This window comes from Cannabis sativa, chromosome 1 (assembly GCF_029168945.1).
Source record: "Cannabis sativa cultivar Pink pepper isolate KNU-18-1 chromosome 1, ASM2916894v1, whole genome shotgun sequence".
Classification (NCBI taxonomy): Eukaryota; Viridiplantae; Streptophyta; class Magnoliopsida; order Rosales; family Cannabaceae; genus Cannabis; species Cannabis sativa.
This window is the reverse complement of record NC_083601.1, coordinates 33,642,385-33,660,738: the sequence shown is the minus strand read 5'-3', so window position 1 is coordinate 33,660,738 and position 18,354 is coordinate 33,642,385. Positions and strand designations below refer to the sequence as shown.

Below are 18,354 nucleotides of genomic sequence, written 5' to 3'. Positions count from 1 at the left end.
TAACCTTGGACATAAAGAATACAAGTGAACATAATACTGCAGGAAATAGGAAATCATATGGTATAATAACGGCTGAGAAATCTCTGAAATTTTTAGTATTGCTATTATTACTCACAAGGAGAATTAGACTATTAGAGATTGAATGTATTTCAGATACAAACGTATGTGATTTTAGTCAGTTTTTCTGCTAAGTGCTATCCAATTGTGAGTAGTTACTAAATAATTAACAGGAATATACATAGATGGTGTGTTAGAAACTTTATTTTGGCCTAAATTATCTATTTAATTTGTTTTAAAACATATTCTTTCATTTTATAAGCACCAAATAACATTTTTTTTAATGAGAAGTAACACAACAAAAACAGGGACATCATCTATGCATTTCATTTTCATTTGAAGGATAAGAACTATACGAAGATGATCTTATTTTTAAAGGCTTTAGTGAGAAGTTCATTATTTCAACTTTGTTACATATAATTTTACTAATTTAGTTACGAATCTGTTGATCTTGTGCGGCCCAACCTTGAGCAGATCCAACATAGGCTTCATCAAGTGGCATTTTATGGACCAAGGATGGGTTTGGAACATTATTACCGGGCTCATTATGGACCTCCCTAGGATTCGTACCAGGATTAGTATTGGGAGCATGGTTGTGGTCACCAATATCATTCCCAACATGGGTAGGGCCGTTGGGGTAGCTGCCACCAGTATAAGGTGGACAATTGTTGTAAGGACATGGAAGAGGCCCATTAAAAGGAGGATTAGTAGGAGGGTTAGGAGGAAGAGGAGGAAAAGTGTCTCTACATGGAGGTTCATTAGACACAGGTGGGCATGGCCCATTACCACAGTTCCCAACCCCAGGCCCACAACCTTCTCCCGTAACAGGATTACAGTTATAAGGCCCATTACATCCCCCATACCCACAGTTACCACCACCATTGCCACCCTGGCCCACTCCAATTCCAATTCCAGTTCCTGAAGATCCACCGTATCCTGATCCGGACCCAGACCCGTATCCGGACCCAGACCCATACCCACTTCCGATACCTGACCCATATCCAGACCCAGAACCGTACCCTCTTCCAGTACCTGGCCCAGATCCGTACCCTCTTCCGGTACCCGAGCCAGTACCAGAGCCGTATCCGGTGCCGGTACCGGAGCTGGCGACCAAACCCGAGTGGGGAACAAGGCCCATCATCCCCCAGTGAGCATCGACATACACTCCCTCAGTTCTAGTGAACGAGGGAAAATCCGGCGGTTGTTGTTGTGGAGTGTTTATAAGGACTCTGTAAGAGTAGCTGAAACTGCTTAAGCAGAGGAAGATCGTAAGGCCTAACTTGAAAGCGGCCATGTTTGATGAGTATATGGTTAATGAGTTTGGGGTATTCGTATATATAATAATAAAGACGTATATATATAGAAAAGAGTGTTTTGGGTTTATTTCTTGTCGAGTATTCGGGATATAGTCATGCAGTTTGTGTTGTAAACAAAATTTAAGATTGAAGAGAGCTGAACGAAACCATTGGCATGGTTTTCTCACTTTCTTTTGCATTTTTCATAGGATCGTTCCCAGCTTTTCTTCCCTGCGATTTGCATGCTTATTTATTTATATATTAAATAATATATATATATATATATATATAGAGAGAGAGAGAGAGAGAGAGAGAGATTTGGCTTTTGCTAAACATATTTAATGTTGTACATGTATAAGATTTCCGGGTTACAAAATTATTCGAACTTTCGTGAAGATATACAGCCAAACCAGGTTTGAGATTTGTTTAAAGTGTTTTATTATACTAGGTAGGAGAGGAGAGGTCACTAAAAGTCCTTTGAGAGAAAGGAGTTTAAGAGAGGAACCCTTTAAAGTTTAAACTAAAAACATTCATCTACTTTAAGAACAAATAAATGATTATATAGATCATTTCTTTTCCTTGCATGCAAGAGTGATCATCACTTAAATTTAAATATGGTTTAAGTTAAATGAACACAAGTGAAAGTATTATATAAATGAGTTTTGAATTATGTTTACAATCTTACAGAATATGCAATAGCGCAACAGTCAACAAACATTTTTCATTTTTCGTTTGTTAACCTTTAAACCATACAATTTGTTTAGCCAAAAAAAGAAAAACAAAAATAAACATACAATTTATTGTTCATGATGTTACATGCTAAAACCAAAATTGACAAAGATTTTTTTTTAAAAATGGAAATTGATAAAGATTTAAATATTAGTCAAATATTTCATTTACTTTGTGTTGCTCTGTACTCGTGCAAATATATAACATTAAATAGTCCTGTTTTATACAAAAACTAGAAGATTTTGATTTATCGTTAGCCTTCTCTGTTAGACTTTTATTTGGGCTTACATTAAATTTTATTGGTTTTATTAAAACTTGGGTTGATTGGATAGTTCTTTGCTGTGTTAGCCCATGTTGTTGGTGATCAATTGTTAATGGGCTTAGCATCTGTGTGTAAAGTCTAGGTGAAGCAGAAGTGTGGGCTTTTCTAGTTGACTGAAGCCTTTGATGAGCAGGCCCAGCCCAACTAGGGTTTTGTAGCTAAGTCCCCTCCCTAACTCTATAAATACATATTGTCTCATCACAATTGTATACCTTTTGATAATCAGATAAATAAAACTACTTCTGATTTAGAGATCTAGGGAGGATGACTTAGTTGATAGTATTGCACTATCAAAGTGGAGTAACTGCTGTGGATCAAACAGAGATAATTGCTATGGATCAATCAGGTACACATACCTAATTATTATATATTACTATTGTGTTCTATGTTATATACAAATAGATCTTGGGTTCATTATTAATTTATCTATCATGTGGTATCAGATTGCCTATTGTATATGATTTAGAACCTATAATTTTTATAACAATTAATATGTATATGTTATTTTTATTTTATTTTTTTCCAATTACATATTAATTTCGTTATTATTTTATGTTGAATTTTTTATTTTTCGATCTTAAAAGTTTAGGGGTTTTATTCCTCATTAAATTCTCTTTCTTTTGATATATTACTTGCATAAAATCATTGAGTAAATTAGGAGAATTTTAAGATTAATTTTTTTAGGGTTTATGTATTTTTTCTTTATGAAATTCAATTTGGGATTTTTGATTCTATTGTTTATACATTAAAATTGGTAGTGCAAATCTCATTACCAACTAATTTACAATGTTTCTGCCCATTTAATTTTTCGAATTGGATAACACACATTGTAAAATCGGATTGTTTTTTGTTCTTAATTTTTCGGATTGTTTTTGCCATGAGATCTAGACATTGAGCCTTAAAAACTCGAAATTAGTAGTCTAGATGGACTAGAAATCCAATACCGATCGAAACCCCTCAAAATCCCAAAGTTTTCCGTCGGTTTTCGCCGGAATTTCACGTCCAGACCCGACCGCCTGCAACCGGGTCGGGCTCGACCCGTTTCACCCATGCTGGAGGAAGAAGATGACTCCCAGCCAGCGATGCCCACTCGCACAGCCCGCGCGTGGGGGCGCGTGCGGCACCGTCGGGTGTCGTTTTTCGACGTTTTTTTTTTCCATCGTGCTTAAAATTAAATTTCTGATTTTTCTATGATTTTTAATTAATTTTTTGACTCCGTTTAATAATTATTATTATTTTAATGATAATTATGCAGTTAAAAAATTATTAAAAATAATTTTTGATGATTTTTCAAAATCCGTAAATCATAGAAAATTTTTTGGGTTTCTTCTCGTTCCATAAAACATAGTCACTCTCTTATTTGATTTATCTTGACTATGTAATCTCCACCAATATTCTTTATTTCACATTTTTCCATTAATTGTTGTTCTAAAGTTATAAAACTTGATTATTTGATATAAAAATAATGTGTTATGGTGAACACTTTATTTTTTTATTATCAATATAATAAAAGCAATTAATATCTCTCTTTTAGAAATTTGGTTGAAAATTATTAATTTTCAATGATTGTTTTATCACCAAATTTCACATGTTGAAGAAAATATTATATATTTTGGTTGACTATATGTGTAATTACTTGCCCAAAGGTAGTATTTACATGTATTAGTTCACATTCCATGAAGTGAGTTAATATTAAATACATATATTTTCATTATTTGCCCAAAGGTAATAATTTAAATATATAAATTTATTATTATTTTTTGCTTGAATTAATATATATTTTTAAGAAATTTATTTGCCCAAAGGTAATAAAATTCTTAAATGATATGTATTTTTTCTTTGTTGTTAACTTCATGAAGGTAGATCATGTGTGTGTTATATTCTCACCCCAAAGGGGAGTTTATAATGACCAGTTGATTCTACAATATTTTCTAATGCATTGCTCATATTGCTTATTCAAGTTTTAATTTTAATTTTTGGATTTTTCGGTCTCTTTTCTGCGAACAACAATAACGTTTTCATCTGAATTCTGAATGCTTCCAACTTTAAGACATGGAAACGAGATGTGAAAATTACTTTAGGCATAATAGATTTGGACTTATGCCTTCGAGAAGAAAAATCTGCTGATCTTATTCTAATATCAGAATTGTTGCCCAAAAAAAAAAAAATTCTTCATGCACATTGGAAAAATTCAAATCATCTTAGTCTCATTGCTATGAACCGTTTAATTCCCGAACATCTTTTGATGGTTTGCCAAACACCTCAAATACTAATGAGTTTTTCAAAGTAGTAGAAAAACTATTTCACACTAGTGAAATCGCTAAAGCTGGACATCTTATGGATGAAATGGCAACCATTAAGTATGAAAAAGCAAAGGAGTGCGAGGTTTTATTCTGAAAATTATTCATGTTCAGTCCGAGTTGAAAGAACATAATATTCCTCTTCCCGGCTTTTACACCATTCTTTAAGTTCTTCATGAACTCCCTACCTCTTTTAGCTTTATCAAGACTGCCTAAACACTTATAATAAAGCATGGAGTGTTAGTGACCTTATTTCTCAGTGTGTAGCTGAAACAAGCAAGATAACAAATTGAAAATAATGAGTCTTCTCACTTTGTTTCTCACCTCAAGCCTAACAAAGGATAAAGAAAATATGAAAAGAAACAACCACAACCAGAGGCTAAGGGATCTCAAGCAAATAAGTGAGAGGGAGTCAAAGCTTAAAGTGGCACTTATGTTGGAGTTGATCCTATCTATGTTGGCACACTTATTCTTGAATTACAGTTTAGTGTTCAGATTATTTTGAACAGTAATTTCTTGATTCTTACTTTTAAAGTAATTCAGTTTCGCTTCCGCATTTAGTTAAACAATGATTTTCTTTTCGTTTTACCAATTATAGTGTTAACATTATGTTTGACTCCGAATAATTGGAAATTGTTTTTACTCTGATATTCTTTTCAAATTATCATTGACTTCCGTAGCTTCCTTTTTCAATATTGTGAATATTGTGGATAAGAAATCTTATATTAAGATAACATCCTTATTATTCTGGCACGATAAATCGGGTCATATTTCTAAAGAAAGAATTGATCGATTACTTCTAGCTAAAATTCTTTCTCCTGTTGATGTTTCTGGTTGTGATACTTGTGCTGATTGTACTGGTGAAAAATTGACTAAAATAAGAAAGCAGACTGCTCACTATAGTCACTCTTTATAAGAGATTATCCACACTAACATCAGTAAACCTTATTCCAACACGTTGTGCAGCAACAAGTATTTTATAACTTTTATCGATGTTTTTTCTTCTTATGGCCTCACCTACCTGATCAGAGACAATCCAAGGCTTTTAATAAAGTCAAAATCTTTCGAAATGTTCTTGAGAAACAATTAGGAAGAGTCATCAAAGTTGTTCATTCTGATCGTGGAGGAGAATATTATGGTCGTTATACAGAATCTGGACAACACATGGGGCTTTTTGCAGAGTACTTACAAGAAAATGGTATAGTTGCTCAATACACTATGCCTGGTTCACCTGAGCAAAATGGCGTTGCTGAAAGGAGAAATCGCACTCTCATGGATATGGTGAGAAGCATGATGAGTAGAACAAATCTTCCAGAGTTTTTATGGGGTGAAGCACTTATGACTGCAACTTATATTTTAAATCATGTTCCCAGTAAATCTGTTCATAAGACCCCTTTTGAGTTGTGGACTGGGCGGAAGCCTAGTCTAAATCATCTTCGTGTATGGGGTTGTCCAGCTGAAGTACAGATTTATGATCCTAATTTGAAAAAGTTAGATCCGAGAAGAAATCGCTGTTATTTCATTGGTTATCCAATGCGCTCAAAACGCTATCGCTTTTGCTATCCTACTCGTGGTACGCGAATTGTTGAATCTCAGACTGCTAAATTTTTAGAATTTGATGTTGCTGAAAATATTCCTTCAACGTCTCTTGAAACGGGGGAGTCATCTAAAGGAATTTTTATTCCTATGTCTTTTTCAAGAGATGATAATAATGGTAGTCTTATTCTTACTCTAGTTGATAACACTCCCATTACTGATGAATATATTGCTCCTAATATCTAAGATGACGAGGGTCCTATTATTGATAAGGAACCTATTATTGAAGAAGTTTTTGTTGTTGATGAGGGTCATGTTATCAGAGAAATCTAATTGTGGAATATGTCATTCAAAATGATGGTCAATAAATAGAGGTTATTCCAGAAGTACCTCCTATATGGAGATCTCAGAGACAAAAGAAGTCAACAAAGTGTCATGATAATTTTGTTTATCTTGGAGAAGGAGAATATGATATTGATCATTTTGTGGATCCTGTCACTTACAGTGAAGCACCTAATTGTCCACATTCTTCAAAATAGATAGAAGCTATGGATGATGAGATTAAGTTCATGGACAAAAATAATGTATGTGTGGAAGTTAGTTCCAATACTTGATGGTTTCAAACCAATAGGTTGCAAATGGATTTTTTAAGAACTAAAAGGGATAAAAAGGGACAGATTGAAAGGTTTAAAGCGTGTTTAGTGGCTAAAGGCTTTACTCAAAGAGAAGGTATTGATTACACTCAAAATTTTCTCACCTGTTTCCACTAAAGATTTATTCATAATTATTATGGATTTAGTTGTGCAATCTGATTCAAAGTTGCATCAAATGATTGTTAAAAACTGTTGTTCTGAATGGAGAATTGAGTGAGCAAGTCTATATGTCTCAACCTGAAGGCTTCGAGGAAAATGGAAATGACAACTTGGTTTGCAAGTTAAAACGATCCATTTATGGTCTCGAAACGGAGCATCTCGCCAGTGGTACTTGAAGTTTGACAAGGTTGTGACATCGTTTGGTTTCGTAGAGAACAAGTTTGATCAGTGTATTTATATGAAGATCAGTGGGAGTCGTTATATTTTTCTTGTTCTTTATGTAGACGACATTTTACTTGCCAGCAGTGATTTGTCATTACTAAATGAGACCAAAAATTTTCTGTCTTCCAATCTTGATATGAAAGATCTTGGAGAGGCATCCTATGTTTTGGGGATTGAGATCCATCGTGACAGGAATCGAAAAGCTCTTGGCTTATCTCAAGAAGCTTACATTAATCGTGTGCTCAAAAGGTTCAACATGGATTTGTGTAAAGCTGGTTCTGTTCCTATTCTGAAAGGGGACAAGTTCACTAAGCAACAATGTCCTAAGAACGACTTAAAAAAGAGAAGCAATGAAGAATATCCCATATGCAAGTGCAGTAGGGAGTTTGATGTATGCTTAGGTTTGCACTAGACCTGATATTGCTTTCATGGTCGATGTTCTTAGGAGATATTTATATGATCCTGGCCATGATCATTTGGTTGCAGCCAATAAAGTTTTGAGATATTTGCATAGAACGAAGAGTTTTATGCTTGTGTATAAGCATGTCAACAATCTTTAAGTTGTTGGTTATTCAGATTCAGATTTTGGTGGTTATGTAGATGATTTAAAGTCAACTTCTGGCTATATTTTCACTTTTGTTGGTGCTGCTATTTCTTGAAAAAGTGTTAAATAGACTTTAATCGTATCATCTATTATATATGTTAAATTTGTTGCATGTTATGGGGCATCTTTGTAAGCTTTATGGTTAAAGAATTTGATTTTAGAGATACGACTAGTTGATCCTATTTCCTCTCCTATACTAATCTATTGTGATAATAATATTGTTGTTTTCTTTCAAAGAATAATGAGATTAGTAGTGCTTCTAAACATATGGAAATAAAGTATCTCACTATTAGAGACTTGGTCAAGAAAGGAGACATTGTGATAGAATATTGAAAGACCAAGTTGTTGTTAGCAGATCCTCTAACCAAAGGATTAAGTGCCATATTGTTTGATAAACATGTTTTTGATATGGGGATTTTATAATCTTTTGCTCCTTTGGATTAGTGGGAGTTTCTTGCTTTATCTTTTGAGATTACATTTATATGTAATTTACTTGTTAATGTTATGAACTACTTTGTGGGCCAATATTTTTTGATTATTGGATGTTTATGCTTTCAGTTAGGCTTTGTTATATTCTCGAGAATAATTGAATTGAAAGCATGTAGTTCATATCTTGTTGTGATCATTGTATTTTAAGTATATTTACTAAAAGACAATGATATTTTGTTGGCTTAATTTTTTAAGCAAGTTTAGTGACACTTACTTATTTATTAAGTAGTGTATGTTTAATTTCACTGGCTTATTTATTAAGCATCACGGTATCAGTGAAATTGAGGACTGATAAGGATATTATGTTATTTTAAATTGATCACATGTTGAACATAATTCCTTACCACACTACTAGACTTATTGACCATGTCGATTTAATACTTTGGTATTTGTGATTATGAATGTCTTTTGTTGAGTTAAAAACAATATGACTGTCATAGTTCATTATCAAAGGTTAAATTGGACCGGTATGTTGAGATGCTATCAGAGAACTATCATTTTTTAAAGTGGCCACAAATGTTTTCCTGTTGTTCAACCCATGAGTCGTTTTCAAACAAAATTATTTTAATATAATATATATGTATTAAAATCAATGTAGCCCAAGTGGGAGAATGTTAGACTTTTATTTGGGCTTACATTAAATTTTATTGGTTTTATTAAAACTTGGGTTGATTGGATAGTTCTTTGCTGTGTTAGCCCATGTTGTTGGTGATCAATTGTTAATGGGCTTAGCATCTGTGTGTAAAGTCTAGGTGAAGCGAAGTGTGGGCTTTTCTAGTTATTTGAAGCCTTTGATGAGCAGGCCCAGCCCAACTAGGGTTTTGTAGCTAAGTCCCCTCCCTAACTCTATAAATACATATTGTCTCATCACAATTGTATACCTTTTGATAATCAGATAAATAAAACTGCTTCTGATTTAGAGATCTAGGGAGGATGACTTAGTTGATAGTATTGCACTATCAAAGTGGAGTAACTGCTGTGGATCAAACAGAGATAATTGCTATGGATCAATCAGGTACACATACCTAATTATTATATATTACTATTGTGTTCTATGTTATATACAAATAGATCTTGGGTTCATTATTAATTTTTCTAACATTCTCATTTTCTCTTACAAAACAAAATAAACAAGGGGAAATGTTTACTCTCATTTCTTTCTATGGTATTCTACAAATACCTACTTTCTTCCTAAACATAAGAACCCATATGTTTGGATTCTACGTATGTGTTTGTAGTCATGTGTGTACATTACATTTATAAAACAATCCTAGTTCAATAAACAATGAAAAATACACGGTAGATATTGATATTCTTTACATTATTCAGTATTGCTAGTCAACAAAACTCATTTTTTATACAAAATCTTTTAAGCCAACATAGTAATATTGTTACTAAAATAGAATTATTTTGAGGGGAACTTTTATTTTACAGGAAAAACAGTAACTGGATACTGTAAACAGACTAAACAGTAACTATTTTTCTCATAAAATAACTATGTTGAAAAGAAAAAAATAAAACCCACATTTTTACAAACATAGTATAAAAACTCATAAAACACTAATTTTGATGTATAGCAATACATTCTTTGTGATTGAATTTAAATTGATTTTTTCCCACTAAAAATAAATTATTAAAATCGATCTCACTTATATAATCTAATAAACAATGTTAAATACCATCCCACTAAACACACACAAACTAACACTAGTGTTACACTTTACAGCAGAATTTTTTTAAAAAAAAGTAATGTAAAAACAAATTGCATTCATCAAACAATTTTTATTTTTGTTTAAAGTGATCTGAATAAGACAGAACATCGAAGCAGGAATTCCAGCCGACAAGCCAAAAGTATACAACACGGTTATTTTGATATTTCATATTGTAGGGAATAACTGAATGTCATATATTCTATGAAGTGTTTCTCAGTTTCCAAATATTTCCAACAGATTAATTCTATGCAATTTTTTAGTAACTATTTATATATATATTCTCAGTTACATGACTTATTCCTACAATTGTCTTGTATTCTCAGTTGAAAAGTATAAAACTGTCTCTCGAAAGGCTTCCTTTTCCCTCTGGCTTTTACCAAAAACTTAAGCATATACAACACAGGTTAAATGAAACAAAAATTTCAAAGGGTGAAAAGGTAGGAGAAAATGACCTAATAAAGTATAAGGATTCTTGAGTTTCATCAAGCAAATATATGATCCAATTATACATATATGAGCTATTTTCACTGAGGTCCTTGCGTAAGTCTCTGCATCTCATTTTGGTCGTTGAGAGTTTCAATGAGAAGGGGAGGAGCGTATTGTGCGGTCCCTTGGTGCTCTTCCGAGTCTTGGCAGAAAGAAAGAATGATGGTGTCGATGGACATCTCCACCACCGCAAAGAAAAGAGTGGCGACGACATAACCAAGGCCCCAACAAACCTTCATGAAACACAACACAAAACAACAATGAAAGAGGTTTAATTTAAAAAACATATCTGATTTTAATGAAGAACAAGTGACGTTTAGCTATTGATCATAACATACCAGTACAGGAAACAGCGGAGAAGAGATCTTGTTGTGTGACGATCTGTATTTGTGAGTATCCAGCATGAGGAATGAGAAAAGAGCGCTTGAGAGGCTAACACACAGCTTTCCAAGGAATAAGATCACATCTCCAATCACATTGACTCTCCCTATTCGAAGTATGTTGTTGATAATCAAATCTGTGGCAATGGAAGATGACTTGCAGAAGCTTTTACCTGTTATCGCAATCTGCAAAGACATTAAAAAGCATACAAAGAATTAGACCAAATACTTATATAACAACTAAGTATTTATGGTGGCATGAAATTATTATTGCCGTAGAACATAATATATATGGGACTCTAGTATATCCCAAGGACGATATTGGTGATGGTGAAGCCAAACATCAATGCATTCAGAACTAACTACACAAGTCATGACTACAAGTAGAATTTCTTGAATTACCATGATGTAGGCATTGCGGTTCACTGATCTGATGGTCCAATCTATACATCTTAGGCAAAACTTGGAAATATGGAATGCCACTCTTCCAAACCAATTATCAGGCGAGGTGCCAGCAACTTTCAGTTTCCGACGAATTGATTCAAGCATAAAACGGATTGATTCCACGAATGACAGAATCAGGGAGCCAAGAGCAACTGACCCGAGGCCGTACCTTATGAGCCGCTTCATGGAGGAAAAGACTGGAAGAAATGGAATTTCTGGCTGCGTATATAATAATTACAATAAGCATATGATGAGAAAAGTAATGCAATTTAATGAAATAGTATAATATCTCAAACAATTCATCTAGCAGTTGCAAGAAGGAAAAAAACTTCATCTTGCAGAGACTATTATATCCAAATTATGAGAAGATATTATATCCAAACAAAGTTCCTCTTACAAAAAGCCAATCACATACAACTTTTGAGACCTCAGATGGACCAGGTAAATTAAAATCCAGGCCACTTCATTGCTATTTCAACAATTCAACCAACCCACATTACAAAGAAGAGGTTAACTAAGGCTTAGGCCTCACTATTTCAGGCACCCAAAAAGGGAACGTCTCAAGGCTACAGTCTCACTTTTTGGATTGTTCAAAGTGTTGAACCTAACAAAAATAGCTTAAATAACAATTATATTATTTATGTTAATTGAATTTTCTAAATACTGGGCCTAAAAAAAGTGCCTCATCTAGCAATTTATTCCTAAAATCCTAGTACTGGTTTTGATAGATACTAGTGCTTCAAAGTTTACAGTTCAAAAATAAAGATATTTAATGTAGGATTTGAGGCTTACGCCTCGCCTCACCAGGACAAAATGCCTCGGGTGAGGATTAAATGCCTTACCTCACTTCACCAGTCGATTTCAATGACACACATAGGACCTGACGAATTCTATAACAAACTGGTGGAAAAACAATTGGAAGAATTAAATGTCCCCATGCTAAGTTATACATATTTCAGTGTCATGCAATTAACCCAGTCTTAGATATTCTCCCATATGATAATACCACATTACAGTGGCCATCTCTGGTCTAAAAATATATATTTTCTTAAGTTCTTGTCATCCAAATAAAAATTAAATAATTATAAACAGAACCACAACACATGTCATTGATGTTAATATAAACGCATATTTCTTCAGAACTTACTGATGTTTCACCACGAGCCCAATAGTAAGAAGCTACTGAACCCGCAATCACTGTTGAGGAGCATGCTATAAAAAACTGTGTAGCCCAATATCCCCCGAATAAGTGGAAAAGAATGGCAACTCCAATATGAGGAGTGTAATGAATGCTGTAACCGCAGCAACGATCACAGTTGACCTTTCTTGACACGAGATCATAAGCACAGCAGTTGGAGTTACAGTTATTCTGGAGGACCTCACCCGAACTGAACAGATGGAAGGCAGCAGAAAACCAAAACATGTAAAAAATTGCAAGGATGGCATATGGTATGACTGGAAAAATTATGAGCGCTTGAACTTCTCCAATGACCTTTGCAGCAACCTGTAATATCAATATTTATGTTATAGAAGAATCTAACAAATTAATTAGTAAATGAAATGAAAAAATCCAGGTCAGTGATTCAGTTTGTCAGAATCGATGAAATTGATTTAAAGGACAAGCAGGTGTGTCAAGAATCCAATATGCATGATGAAAATATATTTATCTTTTTCCTCTTGATAGTGGTATTAAGAAGTTTACAATTTCCTATGAATGTTAACAATTCAATCAAATTCTTAGAGAGATTTTGCCATCTGTGAAAAGTAATTGCCTCATCTTGGGGAAACATCACTTGATAGTTGACCCTAGCAGATTGTAATAACAAAGTCTCTTTGATTCACAGATACAAGAAAATAAGACATCCTTCTATAACTCTAGATATTCACAGCTACAAAAATAAGATATCCTTTTATAAATCCAGAGTCCTCCGATTTCGATAAAGGTTTGGTAGCTAGCTAACTTTGATTAATAAGTAGATTTTTTCCTTCCTTTCCATAAATTAATGCTTTCTCACAGAATGCACATTTATTTGAAGTATATCATACTTGCCTTAAGAACAGATGTTGCCATAAGGATACGGCGGACTATAGCAATTGATGTAAGAACAGCAACAACCATAACAAAAGTCATAAGAACAGTAACACCACGAAGTTGATTTAGCTCCTGAAAGCACAAAAAATGTAAGAAGCAATCAAAACTATGTATAGGCAGCTTTCAGTGTTGAGGGTTAGGCTAATGATGGTACCTACCCTTGCAGACACATGGACATAAGGATCATGGGGACCGATAATGGGAGTGATGGCATCATTTCCAATCCATCCAGCTAGAAAGCAAGGGAGATCAAATTCAGCATTTATGTTTAAAGAAAAACATTTCCACAGTACGCATACATGATAGAGAACAATTATTATTCAAAGCCCAATGCTTGACTCTAATACAAGCATCAGAAAGTACAACAAGACCTGGGAAAGTGCCAGTAACCGCATTAACAAGGCCTCAAAAAGCTACTCACCTTTTAAATAATAAAACATAGTGACTGATATTATGAGAATATTAAAGAGGACAACTGTTATCCAAGGCATTGCAGCAACAAAATGCCGAATCATCAGAAGCCAAATCACCGACAAAAACAGAGGCAAGATTGCTCCACAAACTATTAGCACTGGCCATGATTTTCCAATATCAGCCATGTACCTCTGCAAATAAGTTGTAACACATGAATATACATTTGAAAACTAGATACATATCAGGCAAATAAGCTTATTTATCAGTGTCTTATCAAACAAATAATTTTGTGTCCATCATCCACTAATTAATCAAGTTTCCATTTTGGGGAATCAGAGAGAGACCATATATTTTTCGTCTAAATAATACCATGATGAATGACATTTATGTCTGGTTCACTTCATTGCCTTAGAAGTAGATAGGCCACAGACAGGGTTTGTCTTATAAAGATAACTATAAGATAAACCTAAAATATGTTGTTATCAACAATAGTAGTTCATACTCAGAGAAAAGCATAGGAATTTAATACCCTACCATTAACCTAATTGATCTCAGATCTTGAATCAGTTAGGTTGGTCGACAACATCTATAGGAAAACATAACAAAATCAACTGTATTTGGAAAAGTCCTTGCATGTTAAGAAGTTTTATTTATATATTTCCCTGTTAATTATAAATTAGTAACAAGCTAAAAGCAGAGACCATACTACAAAATTTTCATATATTGAATGACTAAGACATTTTCTCTAAGAATTCAAAGCATTATAATTTTTTAACAATAAAAATATACTAAATAACCATAAGATAAATCACCTTTAAAACAGATGACTGAGAATTGATGGATCTGTGAATGGATTTATCTATAACAATGTCCTCATTGATGCGCACTCCGCCCATTTGCTGCCAATGCCTCATAGACATGTTTGATGAACGTGCAATAAATTGGCAGCTCCAGTAAACTGGAAAAGGGAAAGATTTGTTTAGTAACATTTTATAATGCAGACATAAAAAATGAATTTACAAACTGAACAGGAAACAGAAGATAACATTTTCTTGCATAAACTGAAAAAGAAATGTCTGTGTAATGCTATATAATGCAAAAATCATCAATCAAACAAACAAACAGGGAGCTTCTCATGCATAAAGCACAATTACACAGAATGAAAAAATCCCTTGGCAACAAAACAGTAATCATAGCGAATCCACTTACCATTGACACTCGGAAATATGATAGGATAACAAGGACCCTGAAGCTGAAGAGAGCTGTTTCTCATTTCAGGTGTGAGAAACTCAAAATAATCATAGTTTCTATCAATCCAATCGTTCATTGAGAGGCGGATATCTCCTTCTGGATAATCACACACCCAATTTAGTGCATCATCAGAAGGGATAGGACAATCCAATAAGCATATAGTTCTTGCATTGGTTAACTCAAAGTCACTGTCTTTCAAACCACTTTGATAGACCTGGTTAGGATTTAACCAATATTTAAGTTCAAGCTGATGAAGACCAGGTTTCGCATGCTTGTCCCCACAAACATTTCCTTTGTAGTCCAGCCCATAGGTGAGCCTGGTTAATCACAGTACTATAGGTCACAATGTTGATGAAGAAAAAAATCTTTAGCAATCATGTGGTAACATCGATCAGGAAGTGAACATTTAATTTTTTTTCCAAACACCAACAGAGTCACAGAAAATTGCATTGACAGTTGAGCAAAAATAACAAAATCACACGAACAACATGCATAAACCAAGCTAAGAAGTGAGCTTATCCTCTCTTTCTCCCTTGAGTTGCTCCATACAATAAAATGAAGAAAACAAATTGAGTCCCAAGAAAAGGTATAGGATGTATGATAGAGTTTGTTAGACTTAATGGAGGTGAGATAATAGTTTTTGGCATATCATAGGAGCAAAAAGTAGTTCTTTTTCTCACGCATCTTATCGAAACAAACGTATTATCAAAAATACTAACAAGGGCATCACTATCAGGCTAAAAAAATGAAGAAAATACTAAAAATGCAGCTATTAAGCAAGTGCAGGTTAAAGAAACTTAAAACCTTGTAGCTTTTCATCAAGTAAATGAATAAAGCTTCTCATTCTCACTTTCTCAGTACCAAACAAACATTAAACACAAAACCCAATTTTTCGTTTCCATTAATCCAGTGGATCTCTACAGAAATAGGAAAATGCAAGACTCGAAAAGAGGGTAAGTCAGACATGAGCACTCTTTGTTGTAACAGTTAAGCTAAAGTGATAAATATAGAAAAGAAGGAAAAACAATGACAGACCCAGAACAAGGATTAGAGGTACATGAGCTAACAAAGAAACTTATTTAAGAGAAATTAATCATTACCATAAAAATCATATAAAACCCAAACTTAAGAAAAATAAAGGTAGGCATTTGGAGCAAAAAAGAAGAGATGAAATGGGGTAGTTTCAAGATTCTTACCTTAAAGGGTTTCCTTTGTTGAATCCAAAGCTGGAGTTAACAATCATAGCAACCCAGAAAGATATAAAGATCACAAGAAAAACAATATCCCTACATTTCCTGTTATGACTAATGATTCCACCCATTTGAGTACCATCACTTGATGGGTATCTTCCAATGACTGCACCTAAAGGACCCCTCATTTTTTCACTCACACACTGCTAAACTATCAATCGTCTTCTTCAGTAGACTAGAGAGAGAAAAAGCTAAATTCTTTGAAGAAACAGAGTGCCTTTTGGGAAGAGAAGAAGAAAGAAAGAAAGAAGAGAGAGGAAAAATAAAAAAGCAGTAGTAGAGTAGAGTAGAAAGAAGAAGAGTGTGAAAAGTTTAAGAAGAGGGTTTTAAGATTTGGAATATTTTTAAGACTTTGGTTTTAGGCTCTTTTTTATTATTTTCTCTTCAAACAAAGATAGTAACATAACACTAGTTGCTTGGCTTACAGAATCCATGTCTGGTGGCTTCAGATTTAGATATGTACACCATTGGCTTGGCTTACAGGCTCATCAACCCAATTGACCAGTGCCTTACTTCTCTTTTTATTATAATATAACTAAAAAAAAACTTACTTTTTCATTCATGATAAAATTAAATTTTGAAAGATTGTTTGATATATGTGCCCAATTGCCAATGCATGAAAATTTCCAGTGTAAAATAAAAATTATACCTTTTAATAATTTTGTAAGAAAAGAGAAAGGAAAATTGAAAAAACACAGTATAATTTTGTTATTATTATTGGAACTCAACTTGGATTGGAAGCGAAATGGAACAAGTTGAAAAGTGAGCTGTTTTCACTTATAGCCGACAAAACAATAAAGCAAGCCGTTATGGAAGGGTATGGAGGTGGTATCTATTTAATATTTTCTTATTAAATTAAACAAAGTCATTAACTCTTAAACACGAGTTAGTGTCTCTGTTAGCACAGTAAGACATTCCCACTAGACCAACCGTTGGATGTTTTTTTTTTCTTTCTATATGATACTATTGGAGGGAATCTCGAGGCCAATCGGACGGTGGAAAAGTTACACAAGACTTAAAAACGCCTTGACTAAGCGTAAGCGACCACTTACTACAGAAAGGCCCTCCAAGAACGAATTTTTATCTGATCCTATTAAGGTCAGAGTTGAGTTCAGACTTGAGACGTACCCCACACCAAAAAATGAAGAAGAAAGCCAAAAATTATGCCTTCCTTTTGCTTTTTTTTCTGGGTAATCTATTCTTTTATGTAATCAGTATTGCTTTGCAGAAAAAGATTGGACCAATCAAACCAAGGGTTTTATTTTGTTTTTTTTTTCAGACTTTGTACTATTTTTTATGCCTAAACTCATCTAAATTAAGTATTTGGTGGGCATAGACATTGGTCGTGATGTCAATGAATGGAAATTTGAAAATTGCAACTGAAATATTAAAAAAAATAAAACAATGTTTTTTTAAAGGCCTTCTCTTTTTGGTCCCAATTATGGATTTTTGCGGTCAAATTGTGAATGAATATGGGCAATGAGAAATGAGCTTACCTTCTTTTTTTTTCCAAAAAAAAAAAAAAAACCAAATAGATAAGTTCTCTTAATTCTTTAAGAAAAATATTTTCAAAGTCAGTTTAGTTGTTGGGTGATCTTAGATTTTGCCTATCACATTGTAATGTGCTCACTCACCTACTTCATTCTTGAACTAATTCTTTTGACACTATCCACATTGTATGTTGGTTATGATTTTTTTTTTTTTTTTTTTTGATAATATGATTTGAAACCTAACAAAAGACTGAATATGGAGGCCAGGGAGATTAGATTGGTCATTCGATTTAGTTAAGATTAACGCTTTTACAATATAATTCTCAACTATTTGTTTACAACTAATAAGACATCAATGTATTTATCTACTTTTATTAAAAAAAAATTGTACTTTTTTCTGAGAATTCAATAATATTTATTCCTTTAGTGATCTCACAATTTTGATGGAACTCAATAATATTATGTTTTT

At 33.5% G+C, this 18,354-nt stretch overlaps 1 protein-coding gene across 1 annotated transcript; it reads right to left on the bottom strand.

Annotated features, from left to right (window-relative positions):
- Nucleotides 1–10,320: 10,320 nt before the first annotated feature.
- LOC115706213 (choline transporter protein 1) lies at nucleotides 10,321–17,211 on the bottom strand. Its single transcript, XM_030633791.2, has 10 exons — nucleotides 16,342–17,211; nucleotides 15,104–15,462; nucleotides 14,707–14,852; nucleotides 13,902–14,085; nucleotides 13,639–13,712; nucleotides 13,439–13,552; nucleotides 12,536–12,892; nucleotides 11,347–11,607; nucleotides 10,903–11,130; nucleotides 10,321–10,797 (listed from the first exon to the last, which is right to left on the bottom strand). Exons 1-10 carry the CDS (start codon nucleotides 16,521–16,523, stop codon nucleotides 10,603–10,605), a joined length of 2,100 nt encoding a protein of 699 aa, XP_030489651.1. The 5' UTR covers nucleotides 16,524–17,211; the 3' UTR covers nucleotides 10,321–10,602.
- Between the last annotated feature and the right edge of the window lie 1,143 nt (nucleotides 17,212–18,354).

Bases quoted from the DNA above. Each gene is read 5' to 3' on its own strand.
- LOC115706213 (XM_030633791.2), bottom strand. From the start codon at position 16,523: ATGAGGGGTCCTTTAGGTGCAGTCATTGGAAGATACCCATCAAGTGAT. The intron at 15,463-16,341 runs GTAAGAATCTTG...GTGATTAACCAG, and splicing joins AACAAAGGAAACCCTTTAAG to GCTCACCTATGGGCTGGACT. The intron at 11,608-12,535 runs GTAAGTTCTGAA...TTATATACGCAG, and splicing joins GGGCTCGTGGTGAAACATCA to CCAGAAATTCCATTTCTTCC.